The sequence below is a fragment of the Gobio gobio genome (assembly GCF_949357685.1).
Source record: "Gobio gobio genome assembly, chromosome: 11".
In the NCBI taxonomy this organism is placed as follows: Eukaryota; Metazoa; Chordata; class Actinopteri; order Cypriniformes; family Gobionidae; genus Gobio; species Gobio gobio.
Genome location: NC_137104.1, coordinates 21,233,841 through 21,248,432, shown reverse-complemented (window position 1 = coordinate 21,248,432; position 14,592 = coordinate 21,233,841). Strand labels below are relative to the sequence as shown.

At 38.9% G+C, this 14,592-nt stretch overlaps 1 protein-coding gene across 1 annotated transcript in view; it reads left to right on the top strand.

The window, feature by feature from the left end:
* Positions 1-11,962: 11,962 nt before the first annotated feature.
* The window catches only part of npr1a (natriuretic peptide receptor 1a), a 150,084-nt gene continuing 147,454 nt past the window's right edge, over positions 11,963-14,592 (top strand). Inside the window, exons 1-2 of the mRNA XM_079828822.1 lie at positions 11,963-12,588; positions 13,432-14,208. Of these exons, the coding sequence (XP_079684948.1) occupies positions 13,461-14,208 (748 nt within the window). The 5' untranslated portion in view covers positions 11,963-12,588; positions 13,432-13,460. The remainder of the gene's footprint in view (positions 12,589-13,431; positions 14,209-14,592) is intronic.

Genomic DNA, 14,592 nt, shown 5'->3' with positions numbered 1-14,592 from the left:
AGCGAGATGCTAACGGTCTAATCAGATTCAATGATCTATGCTAAGCTATGCTAAAAGTGCTACCGCCAGACCTGGAGATCGGCTGAATGGATTCGAAAACGGTAAAACTCAAATGAGCTGGAAAAAAATGAGCCTATTTTCCAAAATTGTGGCGTGTTTCTTTAATATAGGGAGATGAGAGGGTCTGTATCTCTTACCATTGGAGAAAGCGTAACTGCTAACTCGCGTGAGGCACTTCAGCCTATCGTGTAATGGCAGTGACATCAGTGCCCACCGTTCAAAGTTTTATGATAGTCAGTTACAGTTTACGTTCATCAGTTAAAAAATTTAATTGTAATTTAATACATATTTAATTAATTAATTATATGTATTGTTTTACCTTCATTCATTAAAAAGCGTAATATTATCATCATTAAGCACACAGCACAGGATCATAAATAATTACAAGACACTAACCTGGCAGCAATAGTAAGCAGCAAAAAAAAAAATCATTAAACAACATACAATATAACACAATAATTCAAGTATTATTTTTTTCTTTAAAAGAAAAATAATATCAGTGTCATGTGCATACATGCAGTTATAATAGTCATACCATTCAAGTCTTATCATAACTGGTAAAACCTGAAAGCCAAAGAAAGATATTTGGTATTTTCTACTTTCTTTAGACAATATACAATATCACTCAATATTACTATGAAATACTATATTAATGACGTAAATTAGTCCTATTTCTGCCTTCTCTTATAAAATAACCTTTTTATAATAGTAAAATCTGCATATCGCTCCCAACAAACGTATTGTTCAACGTAAAACATGTTGAAGATTAGCAGACAGGCAGTCGATTCATTAAATGATAAGGTGTTTCCTCACAAAAGTGATTTATTCAGTGTAGTGAAGCCTCTTCTCCATTGACTTTCATTAAAAAAAAACAGCCTCTGGTCTCCTTTCCTGCGTACTAGCAGCAGCAGTGTTAGCATTAGCCGTTACCTGCCCGTTACGCTGTTTTGGCCAATGGTTGCAGGCTTGCCATCTAGTGGCTTTGTTGAATCTATCCCATGTTCTATAAGAAGTGTAAATAGACAGAAACGGCTTCTGCAATGAGATACTTTTTGTATTCATACGCTCAGGATTAAGTCCCCTGGAGTTACTGAAGATATCGATTTCTTACCATTTTTGTAATAATTTGTACTGTTGATGATGTTAATATCCATACTGCGTGCATGTAAAAAGTTTTTTTTTTCTCAATTAATTTGTATTTACTTTCTCTCTTTTGTGTGTTGCATTTTAGTTATGTTATGCTTTGTACCAAGAGGCTAGTCTTAGCCACACCCACATATCAACCAACTGTCCTAGATGATCCACTAATAACTTTGGTGCCGCGTTCCAGGCAACCCATGTTTTTCCAACCTTCGACCCATGAAAGTGCACTGGAATGGCAGACAAATCCGTGGCTTCCCACCCGTGAACTCGTACTAGATCGTCGTACTCCCAGTTATGAGCTCTGACGTCATATAGCCCGCGAAACAACAATGGATGCGGTGTTTATGAAACAAATACAGGGAGTGCAGAATTATTAGGCACGTTGATTTTCTGATCATATTTTTTTTCCAGGCATATTTGACCAATTCCAAACCACAGTAATCCTAATAACTACTATTGATTTAGTATTTAATAATGTATAAGTGATATATAATTGTTCATGAAGGCTGGAAATGAAAATCACCTTATATTCAGGTGTGCAGAATTATTAGGCATGTTTTCTTTTACAGATAAATTGAGCCAAAAAAGAGATTTAACTCAGACTGAAAAGTCAAAAAGTATTAAATGCCAATGAGAAGGATGCAATACTAATGCAATACTAGACATTGCAGTTAAGGCATGACCATTGGACAGTGAAATGCTCGTTGGGTCAGCAGGGTCAGACAAAAACAGGTGGCGGAGAAAAGACACCTGTTAACTGCAAAAGAATTAAGAATTAAGGTGAAGAATTAAGGGTGAAACCATCAGGAACCCTTTAGTCTCCAGCGCCACCATTTTCCAAAGCTGCAACCTACCTGGAGTCTCCAGAAGTGCAAGGTGTCAGGATCTCAGAGATTTCAGTTAGGTAAAGAATCCTAAAAAATGACCCCCACTAGATAAGAATCATAAGCTGAAGTGTTGTAAAATACATTACTTTATTGCTTTATAGGTTTTATAGGTTGAGAATGACTCTTGAAGGACCAGCACCACATCCTCTAGTACCACTGTTTGAAGAATTCATCTTCCAGAATCTGGCAGTACGTTTTGGGAGTTCATTTTAGTCCATCCTGAAGTCCGTTTTGCAGAGATGGACTAAAAATGAACTCCCAAAACGTACTGCCAGATTTTGGAAGATGAATTCTTCAAACAGTGGTACTAGAGGATGTGGTGCTGGTCCTTCAAGAGTCACTCTCAACCTATCTGTCCATAAAGCCTATAAAAAAACCTTCTTCATGTATTTTACAACACTTCAGCTTGTGATTCTTATCTAGTGGGGGTCATTTTTTAGGATTCTTTACCTAACTGAAGTCTCTGAGATCCTGACACCTTAAACTTCTGGAGACTCCAGGTAGGTTGCAGCTTTGGAAAATGGTGGCGCTGGAGACTAAAGGGTTCCTGATGGTTTCACCCTTATTTCTTCACCTTAATTCTTAATTCTTTTGCAGTTAACAGGTGTCTTTTCTTCACCACCTGTTTTTGTCTGACCCTGCTGACCCAACGAGCATTTCACTGTCCAATGGTCATGCCTTAACTGCAATGTCTAGTATTGCATTAGTATTGCATCCTTCTCATTGGCATTTAATACTTTTTGACTTTTCAGTCTGAGTTAAATCTCTTTTTTGGCTCAATTTATCTGTAAAAGAAAACATGCCTAATAATTCTGCACACCTGAATATAAGGTAATTTTCATTTCCAGCCTTCATGAACAATTATATATCACTTATACATTATTAAATACTAAATCAATAGTAGTTATTAGGATTACTGTGGTTTGGAATTGGTCAAATGTGCCTGGAAAAAAAATATGATCAGAAAAACAACGTGCCTAATAATTCTGCACTCCCTGTATACAGATAAAGTAAAATAAAAGCTATAACAGCTTCTCTTGTTGAATGCGCCGTTTTTTTCTCTGTTTCCCTCAAATAAGCAAGGAGTAAGCACCTTTGGCGATATCAATTATTGTAAATGACCATACTGTCCGCCATGACCATGAGCCCCGTACGGTCCGCCATGCTTTGTTTACATCTAGCTACCACTCGAGCAGTTTGCCGTGACTTTGCCTGGAACGCTACAAAGTCATGAGTTGTGTTTTAAGTTGTAACTTATGGGCTCAAAAACCTGCCTGGAAAGCAGCATAAGAATACCTGTTTGAGCTATTGATATGTCATGAAGGTTTTGTTGCTGAAACGCATAGATCTACTTTTAATTGGTTTTAATGATTTAGCCCAGTTCATTAAAGGCTGTTTACTTTACCATGTGAGTGCCTTGGAATATTTCGTCTACATAATTTGATGTTTACCTCCAGCTCATCCAATGAGCACCAGTGGCTAATTAAAGACACCCATGTAGCACTCTCGGGTTCAGTTTTTTTTGCAAGCAGAGATCTTTGACCTTCTTCACAACTTCAATGTGTTGTCCAACTATAGTGCAAGTCCACCGATCTCTATATACGGTGTATATTTATTATAGATCAGTGTGCAAGTCACACACATTTTTTGCAAGTAATGTGTTTGGAAACCACAAACTGTTTTAGTAGTTAAAGGTTTGCAAAAAGTCTTCCTCGATTTTGTCCTCATAGTCAGACCTAAAGAATGAACCCATTTTCTGCCATGTCTTCTATTCTGGCTAAACTGTATTATTGGACTAGGGAATCAAATTGAGTTGCTTAACTGCCTTCTTTGCCAGCATAACACTGACCGTAGCTTTGTCAGCAGGTAATTGCGTCTGGCTTGCTAGCATTTGCTGGCACATTTTCTGAGGCTGTCACTGTTTTACTATTTTGTCCTCCAATCTCACATAAAATTGTTACACAGTTCTCTTTCAGCTTGGGTTTTACACATTGTGGTGACCATGGTTTCTACAATTCACCAAGAAACTTTGTTCACTCAAGATTTTGCGTTTACTTGAGAAAGATAGACTAGTTTCAGTAGTTAATTTCCCTGTAATTAATAAAGACATGAACTGTAAAGGCCCAGGTATACTTGATTTTGAAACACCAGTTGAGCATGCAATCCTTTTCAAGTACTCTGTTGGCCTTGAATGCAGCTAGACATTTGTTATGTCTAGTAACAGTGCTCCAATCACTCAGACATGCTCTATTGACAGAAATGACGTCATGCCCGAGCAGAACGCGGACAAGGGAAGAATGATTTCGACTTCAATGAGCTTGCATTTCAGTGCATTGTGATCAAGTCATATATACAGTAGGTTCTCTTTGTCTATATTAGCCTTAAAGCTTACATTTTTTTAAGTAAATTAGCTTAAAACCTTTTAAGACTTACATATAGTATCCCCTGTAAATAGATTAATTGAATATATTTAGGTAAAACATGAATTGTGGTAGATTTCGTGATTAGAAGAGCAATGATACTTGGTGTGCAGAACATAGATTTCCATTGGATAATTTTTGACATCAGCTAACAGTTGTATGATTTCCGCCAATTTTCAGCAACTCTTCAGGGCTGATAAAATGATTGTAAAATAGTAGTCAGACATCCTTCCTGATAAGGAAGTGGTATCTTACTTGCCTTCCGGTATTTTCACTAATAGAGAAGATTTGTGGGTCGTTGAGGTCATGTACAGCAAAATGGAGCTGATTCTCTGAATCCCTATCAGTTGGTTTACAGTTTACACTTTTTGAAAATGAAGCCTAGCAATTGGTGACCATGTCCTTAACAAACGTCATATTTAATGGTAGTTTTGTTTCACAGAAATGTACAAATTTTTCACTTGAATTAGCTTTGTGCATGTTCTTTCTCCAATTAGGTTTGACCATGTCACAGGGTGTTTTGGTGATGGTTCATGTTCATTGTTCTCGGTTCTGTTTTCAGTTTATCATGTTCTTGGTTATGTTTGAGTTTGTCATGTTCACAGTCTTGTCTTGCACTTCCTGGTCTTGTCATGTGATTCCCATGCCCTCATGTGTTTTCATGTCATTGGTTCATTGTTTAATCACTGTTCACAGGTGTCACTTGTCTTGTCTTTAGTGTGTGTATTTAAGCCCTCATGTTTGCCATGTGTTTTGTCTGTTATTAACGTTGTACCCGTTGGTGGTGAGTGTTCTCAAGTCTGTTATGTTTAGTCAAGCCAAGTTTATTGTCAAGCCAAGTTTTGTTTGTTGTTTTGCCAAGTTTTGAGTTATGTTAGGATTTATGTTTGGATAAATAAATGCTGCACATGGGTTCTGAACATTTGCCTCCAGTGGATCCATGTTACAGACCATGGCTGATCATATAGTTAATTCATGTAATATTAAGTGAAAGTTCTGTAGACACAGCCACAATTCATTCGTGTTCTTTTCAACATAAATCAATTGCAATTTTAACATGATTTCCTGAAGCTAAATGAACAGAAATTCTGAAAATTAAACCTAAAGTGAAGACAGTAGTGATCTAATCTGAATTTTAAATCTCACATTGATCATTGAAATTGCATTAGATTTTTATATTCCAGGAAGAATTTGCTATAATTAAGGTATAGAGTATACCTTAATTATAGCAAATTCTTCCTGGAATATACAAGATAATGTACAAAATTATTGATTAAAACCCATAAAGGTTTGTGCTACAGGATACTTCAAGTTGTGTGGGCTTATTAAGAAGAGTTTTTAAAGACTCTTTGCATAAAGATATATGCAAATTCATAAGTCAACATTGCTAAGTATTCTCTCCTTAAAACTGTAGTGAACCAAAGACAGTCACAAAAATGCGGGTGTTTCTTACATCACAAACTACCTTGTATCCAATCACGTCAACGTGCGGGGTGTGCTTTATCATATCATCATTACTTTGCTGCGAAGCAGGGGAGTCTCGAGAGAAGCCAGGTTATCCTGGTATATTTTTCTGTTGATTTGAAAAATGTGTACTTTTAGCAATATAGTGATGGAATTATGTATATTATGATAAACTATATCTTTCTCTGCTGACACTCTATGATGTTCAAAGCGTTTCTAAGGATACTGATTTTTAAAGGGCAGCTGTCTGACTCTGAGATGGTGAACAGGAACATGGTTTGTGTAACATTAGCAACACATTATTAGATGTTTGATAACGTAGTCAAGCAAAAAGCTAATCATATTAATTACAAGTTTTAAAGACCAATACCTTTGTGTAGTATCTGGAGTAAATGATGAACAAGTGGGTCTCTGAGCTGGTGTGAGTGAGTGTTTTAAGCAAGGGATAAAATTATTGACTTCAGGGAGACTTTAAGCAATTGGACACTCACGATTTTTAGGGAATGGTTACCTTAGTGCAGGGATCTCCAAACTCGGTCCTGGAGAGCCACTGTCCTGTAAAGTTTAGCTCCAACCCCAAATAAACACACCTGAACCAGCTAATCAGTGTCTAACAAGGCCCTAGTAAGACCCTGGTTAGCTGGTTCTGGTGTGTTTAATTGGGGTTGGAGCTAAACTCTGCAGGACAGCGGACTTTGGAGATCCCTGCCTTAGTGCAATGGTTCCCAAACTGGGAGGTTCAGAGTTATAAAAAGGGAGGCACGGCAAAGCTTAGGAATAGTGTATAGTCATCAGATTGTTATGAAAAAGAAACCTCTCCGGGGTGATACAAGACCCCACTGTGAAATCATTCCACTTAATATGCAGCTACTTGCCACATAAGTAAATAATTTAACACAAAATATTATTTTGACATATTACCTCAAGATGACTTACCAGGACCACACGGAATCTGCTGACTGGTTTTGGGATTTCTGCGCTGAATTTTTGGAAAAATCTGTGGAATTATGCGGAATGGTTTTAAATGTATTAAAAAGATCTAAGAGTATTGGAACTAAAAAAAAAACATTACAAATAAAAAATATAAAATATTCACTTCTTAACTTTTATTTAAGGTTTACAATACAAATCCAAATAGAACAACTTGATTTTTAAACAAAGCTAGATCTCTCTTATAGTACAGCCACTAAAAGACAGAGAAAAAAAATTGCTTTATCAATCATTTAAATAAACAATTTCATATAATTCAACAATAGAGCAAAATAAATAAATAAATACCTAGGGTCAATTTTATTTTAGACATTTTTAATGTCACTCTCTCACAACAAAAAAAAAACAGTTGCGTCAATCAGTGCAGACTACTACCCCTCACAATCATGTATGCGCAGGTTGTGTATGCTTCTCAATGAAGGGCACTAATCGGCAGGATTCTGCGTGCGCAGATTCCTTGTGGGCCTGCTCATTACCTGCTTGAGGGGACTGTTGTCACTTGTATCAGCTGTTGTATTATAACAGACCGCTAAATGGCATGATTGAAGAATCAGAATTGAGTATTGAAGGGAGTTGTGTGAAAATATAAATGAATGATGCAGGGTTGACACCATGTGTTTGCACTAAGCATGAACAAGTTTGTAAAAAGACTGCCAGAGTCAGTAAATGTGAAGCAGATGATGAATTTACTTCAAAAGTCACAAACCCTAAGTCTAACCAGACGTGAATGGCGCGACATGATAAAACGCGACACAAGCAAATAGAACCCATTATAACCAGTGATGCTGTCACACTGGATGTGACGCGACACAACAAATTGCTGATAGTAAACTGATGCCCCATTGTATTTGTGGCATACTCCAAGCATGCATGCTACTTCTAACACAAAGAACAAATGGATTTGCTCGTCGTTCGCTTTGTCGGCATCCAGTGTAGACAGCCTCAAGAGGCATAAAGGCATATCTCGCCCTCAGGTTCTCCAGTACAACGGTGCACGGGTAAAGAAGAGAGACCAAGCGTGCCTCAAAATATTTGCTTATGTATGAAGCCGAACAAGTTAAGACCCCACTTAGAGACTTCACATCACAAACACAAAAAGAGAAGCCTGTCGCAGTGGAGAAGCTGTAGTACTGTAGTAATTACGTCTTAAATCCAGTTACACTTTATTTTAAGGTATTTAAGTACTGAGTAATATCAATTTACAACATGTACTCACTATATGGTTAGGGTAGGATTAGGGTTTGGTTGAGGGTTAGTTGCATGTAATTATGCATAATTTACTGTTATTACTATGGTAAGTACTTGTAACATAGCCTATGGCTGCGTCCGAAACCCGGAAAATGCTGCCTTCGGAGGACACATTTCAAGGCAGGAAGGCACCAAGGCACGTCCGAATCTAATGTTAGCTTCACTTCCTGTCTCCTGAGAGACCTTCATCTGATCAATTTTTGAAGGCAGCATATTTGTATCCTTCGCTGCCTTTGATATCCCACAATCCTGTGCTTTCCATTCTGTGACAGTTGAGCTGGAAAAAAAAAGATGGCGTCCAAAAGTTGCGTTTGCTGGTCAGCTTGTGTGCAAATGTACGTTTTTTTACCAACTACTTCTTATATCATTTCTAGCGAGAAATGACTAATGTTGTAATTAAATATGCGTTTAGTTCTCACCAAAGCTCTCTCTTTTTAGCTGTAGATCATTACACGGTTACACTGCCTAAGAAGTCTGTCCGAAATTAGTTTCGTGAGGTGCCTTCATGCACAAACACTGCCTTACAAGCCATTGTCTGATGAGGCAGCGAGGCAACGAGTCAGCTGCCTAGGTTTTCGGACGCAGCCTATGATACAAGGACACTGTAAAATAAAGTGAGACTATACATCCTATTGGATTTTGCAAACAAGATCATGTCTGAGAGTGTTTTTTTGTTGGTGCATATAGGTGAAAATATAGAAAATATTTTTCTATATAAAAGCAGAAAAAGTTTTGGAACCACTGCCTGAGTGCAATTATATTAATAGTTTTTATTAATATTAATATTCGGCAGTAAGGCATTTGCAGAGTTTATCTACAAATCTGATCACTTCTGGTTCGTTACAAGGCAACTGGCTGATAATGGTTGCCATGGGAAACTTGAGTATGAGTAGGACTTGTGCTGTTCGAGCAGGTTATTTTTGTGCATGAGTACTGTGATTCAGTCTATACCAAAAACTGCTGACGTCTCTTCCCAAAGTACACTTGCACCACTTCTGCCTAATGATCTCCTACTAAAGCAGCATAATAATGATATGTGAACATGACGGTAGCCTACCAAATCCCAAATCTGTAGTGTAAAACAACCAGGGGATCAGAGAGGATATTATTCCACAGAAAAGTCATTGTATTATTTTAATAAAGGCTCTTAAAGGTGCTTTGGGTGGAAACAGAGCAAGAAAGAGCGTAAGGAAGAGGGAGAGGGAGTCGAGAGTTTCCTCCCACGTACACATACAGGAAGTCACTGCTGAGCAGATGCAAAGCGTCATTAGTGGGGCTGATATATCTGTGCTGAGGTAATGCATCGGACCTCTTTTTGATCCAGACGAGAGATGAAATACAAATGAAATGTTTACACAGCTATTAAGATCAAGACACACACTCTCACTGAAAGGCAAGGTCCTCCTTGTTCATTTCCGTATCGAGATTCCGGACCTCCTCGTGCCGCATTGTGAGGTTTAGAGGGCAGTGACCAATAACCACAAAAAAAGGATGAGAGATCACTCCAAACATCAAACATCCTGAAAACACAGAGGGAGGAAGCAGTTTCATTAGGCTGTGGAAGAATTCAGACCAAAACAAAACAAGCAAGAACACTTTGTGCGTATTTTTGCGCGCACAGGAATGTGTGTAGGCTGTTCCGTTTTTACCATATAGTGATTACATACATCATTGGTTAAGCTTACTTGTTTGCGTTTGTGTGCAACAGGGAAGATAACTTTGAATGTGGAGGATTTATTTGAGGTTGAACTCTAAGTTTGAGTGAATAATACAGAAGAACGTAGGAGAGAGGGAGAAGGAAGAGATGAGAGGATGTTACCTGTAATAACAACCCAGGAGATGCTAAAAAGAGAGATGGCCTATACTGCAAACTGCCTACTATTTTTAAAAGTTAATGCATTAAACATTTTAATCTATCTATCTATCTATCGTCTGTCATTATAGCTATTGTTTTATCTATTTTTCCTCAGTAAATATATTTGGTCTATTTAATTTTTTTAAGATATAAATACATAGTACTATAGCAAATGAAGATGTTTATAGCAGTTAAGTTACTTACATAAAGCAAATCAAGAAAACTTCCTGTGGCTGTGCTTTACATGTCAGTGAAATCAGAATATTTATGTTATAATAAAAATATTAGTTAAGTAAAGTTAAAAATTAGAAATATTATTATTATATGTCATGCATGATTTACACCCACCCCCTCCCTAAAAAAATAGTTTAGAATTATCATAGTAGTAAAAAAAATCAAAAACCTGTATCCGGTCTATTTTTATCAAAATAATTGTCATAAAATTGTTTAAATAATGAGCTTATTCTTTCACCGGAAAACCTCAAGTACATAAATATATAAATTTAAATATATTGCAAAATGTTGTAACTCCTGTGGTCTGATCAAATAATGAGTCAGGAAAGACCTAAAATTGGCTGCTTCCGTTGCTTCGTCATGAGGCAATAAAAGACCAGTTTTTGCATGTTGCATTGTGGGATACTGTATTCTGCGCAGTGTGCTCTGATTCGGAACAGTTTGATAAATGTAGTAGTCTGGGTATTTCATGCATAAGGACAATTATTATACTGCACACAGTATAAATACTATATACGACAGAAATAGCAAGAGTAACATGGTAGTATGCTGTATCCAGCATTGTCAGAGAAAGAGCGAGTGACAGATTGAGTAAGGGTGCAACATTTCCTGTTTTGGAAACCGTAGCCACTGGTGTGTGTGTGTGGTTGACCGGATGAGGTCAAAGGTGCAAGGTGGGGGTTCAGATAAGCAGCATGAGCAATTAGGGAATGAATGCTGTTGGTCAACTGGGTCACAAAGACATTGGGAGAAGTTTGAAAGTAACACATTTGCCCTCGTGGAGACAGGGAAAGAGAAAGTGGAACGCAGTTCATCAGCCCCCCCTACGCTTCTTATTTACGACCAACCATAAGCGGGAGTGCTGGCCTGGCGCGCAGCATGTCTTTCCCGGCGCGTTCTGCGTACGGGAAGCCAGCAGCCGAGGTCCTCCCTGTGCTTTATTGATCTGGAAGTTGTTTGTCAGGGCGAGTGCTGCTGAGGACGGCGCAAGATGAGACGCTCCAGCAGAAGGCCAAACGGAGAACAGAACAGAGCTGAGGAGAGGGTGGAGCAAAAGCCAATAAAAGTGTAATGGACTACACAAAAATAGAACGCTTTAATTGGGAGGAAATGGGTGAAAAAATATGGAACAATGAGGAGGAAGAAAGGCATGTGATTAAAATGCCAGAGGTCGAGATGGACTCCACCCCACCCCACCTCACCTCGCACCAAACACTCACACAGTGGCAGGGACAACACGACAAGTCCTGCCTTCTCATCTCTCCAGCTAGCTGTTTTTCCTGTGTATTCCCATGCAAAAGGTCAGGTCATTGTTGTACAATGATAAAGTGGATGTTCATCCTGTGGGGCACAATGATCTTGCAGCAACAACAAACGTGCAATGTAATTCCTAAACAAAGTATTAATTTACATACATTGAGCCACAAATGTCCTCAATCAATCCATATTCATTAAAACATATCTATCTATCATCTATTTATCATCTATCTATCATGACAGAATGGGGTAATAATGCCACATGGCTGTGCAACAGTGCTGTAAACATTCTTTCTACATCTCTCTCTCTCTTTCTCCTCCTCCTCCTCCTCTCCCGCCTGCACTTTAGACTCGCACACTGTCATTCCCTCTCGCTTCTCTCCTCCTCCCACCTTGAGCTTCTCATCGCATTGACTGACCCAACACTCACTGGATGAGGATGTGGGAGAAAAGCCTTCAAACATAGAGTGTGACTCACAATAAACCTGCACCTTTCGTTTTGTTTGATTAAATCTTCTGTGAGTTTATCATTCGAGTTTTGTGGATGCCGATGTGAACGCGCTTCTTTTGTTTTTTGGTTTACTTTGAATTCACTTTTTTGGTGACATCGCGCGCATTCAGAATCAAATCCGAACCCGCTGAGATTTGCCCATCTTCGGGAAAACATCAAGGGGAAGAGGACACGGTGAACAATTTTTAACTGCAGAAGCATCAATACTCATTAACAAGTTTCCAAGAAATTCACAGGCGCACCGAGAAAGATTTCCTCTTTGCGAATCCCGTTTCCTCAGCGCACTCGGAGAAAGAGGTGGGCTCGAGAAATCATGGTGGTTTCTATGGAGAGGGTCAAGAGACCAAAGTTTCACTCCTGTAAATTGGTTGAGTCGGTTTGAGCTGTAATAAACGACGCGTTTTCTCCGAGGGAACAGGACTTTTGCTCCGCTTTCACGAGACACGGATTTTAATTGTTGGAAAGAACGGCAAGGCTTACAAAGGGATTATATGACTCCAAATGACGACCTGATCTGTGGTAATATACTAATTTAATGAATTGTACTGAAAAAAAAATCTGTTCAGTGGTGTTTTATTTAAAAGTGTATTTTGATATGAAGGGTTGAAGCAAGGACGCGCTCTTGCGTTAGACTGAGCTGTTAAATGCAGGCCTGGTACACTGCGTCACGTTTTAGAAGTTCAATAACGCATCTTTTTTTCCAGGTTGACGTGTAAAGTGAAAAGTGTGTTAACTTTGTAAAGAACGCGTCTCCACACCCTATAGTTCAGTTTTATTCGGTTGCGATCCATCACATGTTGAACACCAAAACGCGTCATGTGCGAATATGTTTGAGAACGGCCCTTGAAATAAAGATTATAAACTATTAGCCTTATGAAGAGTGTATTTATACAATACGTTTAATTAATGGTATACACTTTTTAAAAAAAAGGTTCCAAACGGGGTTATTTTCTTAGCTATATGCCATTAAATAACCATTTGGGTCTCCCAAAGAACCTTTCATTAAACAGTTTTTAAAAAAATAATTTGTTCTTAGTGTAAAGAAATTTTTAATGATCTGAAGAATCTTTTTGCACCATAAAGAACATTTCAATGGAACGATTATATTGGTATTTAAATGTTAAATATTCTATATTCTTCATGGACAATATTAAATATTCTTCATGGACCAGATGCCATTAAAGAACCGTTATTTTTTTATAGTAATGATCACATTCTGCTGATTGTTGAAGTAGACATTTTTAGTAGTATACCATTTATTTTCTCATTTCATTTCTATGTACAAGTAACTTTGTGAATGACGGACAATCTCAGTTCTGCAGAAAGTGCATCTCAAGTGTGTCTCTGTCTTGATTTTTTCAGCATCTTAGCCCTTCCTATTCATTTTGAGAATGAAAGCATTCCGGATGGGGCCGCTGAGGCTAACTCTTCTAGTTCTGCTGAGTGGTGTGTCATTTGGAGTGGTTGAACTGGAGCCCCTCTCTCAAAACCAGCCTCGGTCTTTCAGTCCAGATCCACCTCAACAGAACATCACCCTGGCAGTCATCCTGCCTCAACACAACACAGAGTACCCCTGGGCATGGCCCCGGGTGGGCCCTGCCTTGTTTTGGGCCCTTGACAAGGTGAATAATGACCCCAACCTGCTGCCAGGTTACCATCTACAAATGGTCTTCAATAGCAGTGAAAACAAAGAAGGAGTGTGTTCGGATTCGGTGGCTCCTCTTGTGGCCGTGGATCTGAAGTTCTCATATAACCCTTGGGCTTTCATCGGGCCTGGTTGTGACTACTCGTCCTCACCCGTGGCCCGCTTCACCACGCATTGGGAGGTTCCAATGATCACGGGTGGGGCGAGGGCAGAGGGTTTGAATTTGTACTCGTCCATTACCAACATCGGCCCTACCCACAAGAAGCTGGGTGAGTTTGTGCTAAGGATGCACCAGCATTTCGGCTGGCACAAACACGCCATGCTCATGTATAGCGATAATAAGAAGGATGACCGGCCGTGCTACTTTGCTGTTGAGGGGCCATACACACAGATGCGTGAAGACAACATTACAGTAGAAGACATGGTGTTTAATGAGGATGATGAACCCGTCCGTTATGAAGAACTTCTTCAGGAAATCAGCCAAAAAGCTCGCGGTAAGTGTGACATGCGGTGGATTGGGTAAGAAATGTCAAGTTGGACATTAGGTATGCTAATGTTAAATGTTTTGTCTTTTTTTACATACAATGAATGTAAAATGTATTTGTTAAAAGAAAAAGCTCTTTTTCAAATGATCTGAATGTCATTGAAGTGAAGTGTGGCCAAGTATGGTGACCCATACTTGGAATTTGTGATCTGCATTTAACCCATCCTAGTGCACACACACACAGACACCGTGAACACACCCAGTGCAGTGGGCAGCCATATTGCTGCGGTGCCCGGGGAGCAATTGGGGGTTCGGTGCCTTGTTCAAGAGTCTCACCTCATTCATGGTATTGAGGGCGCTGGTTATTCACTCCCCCCACCGACAATTCCTGCCG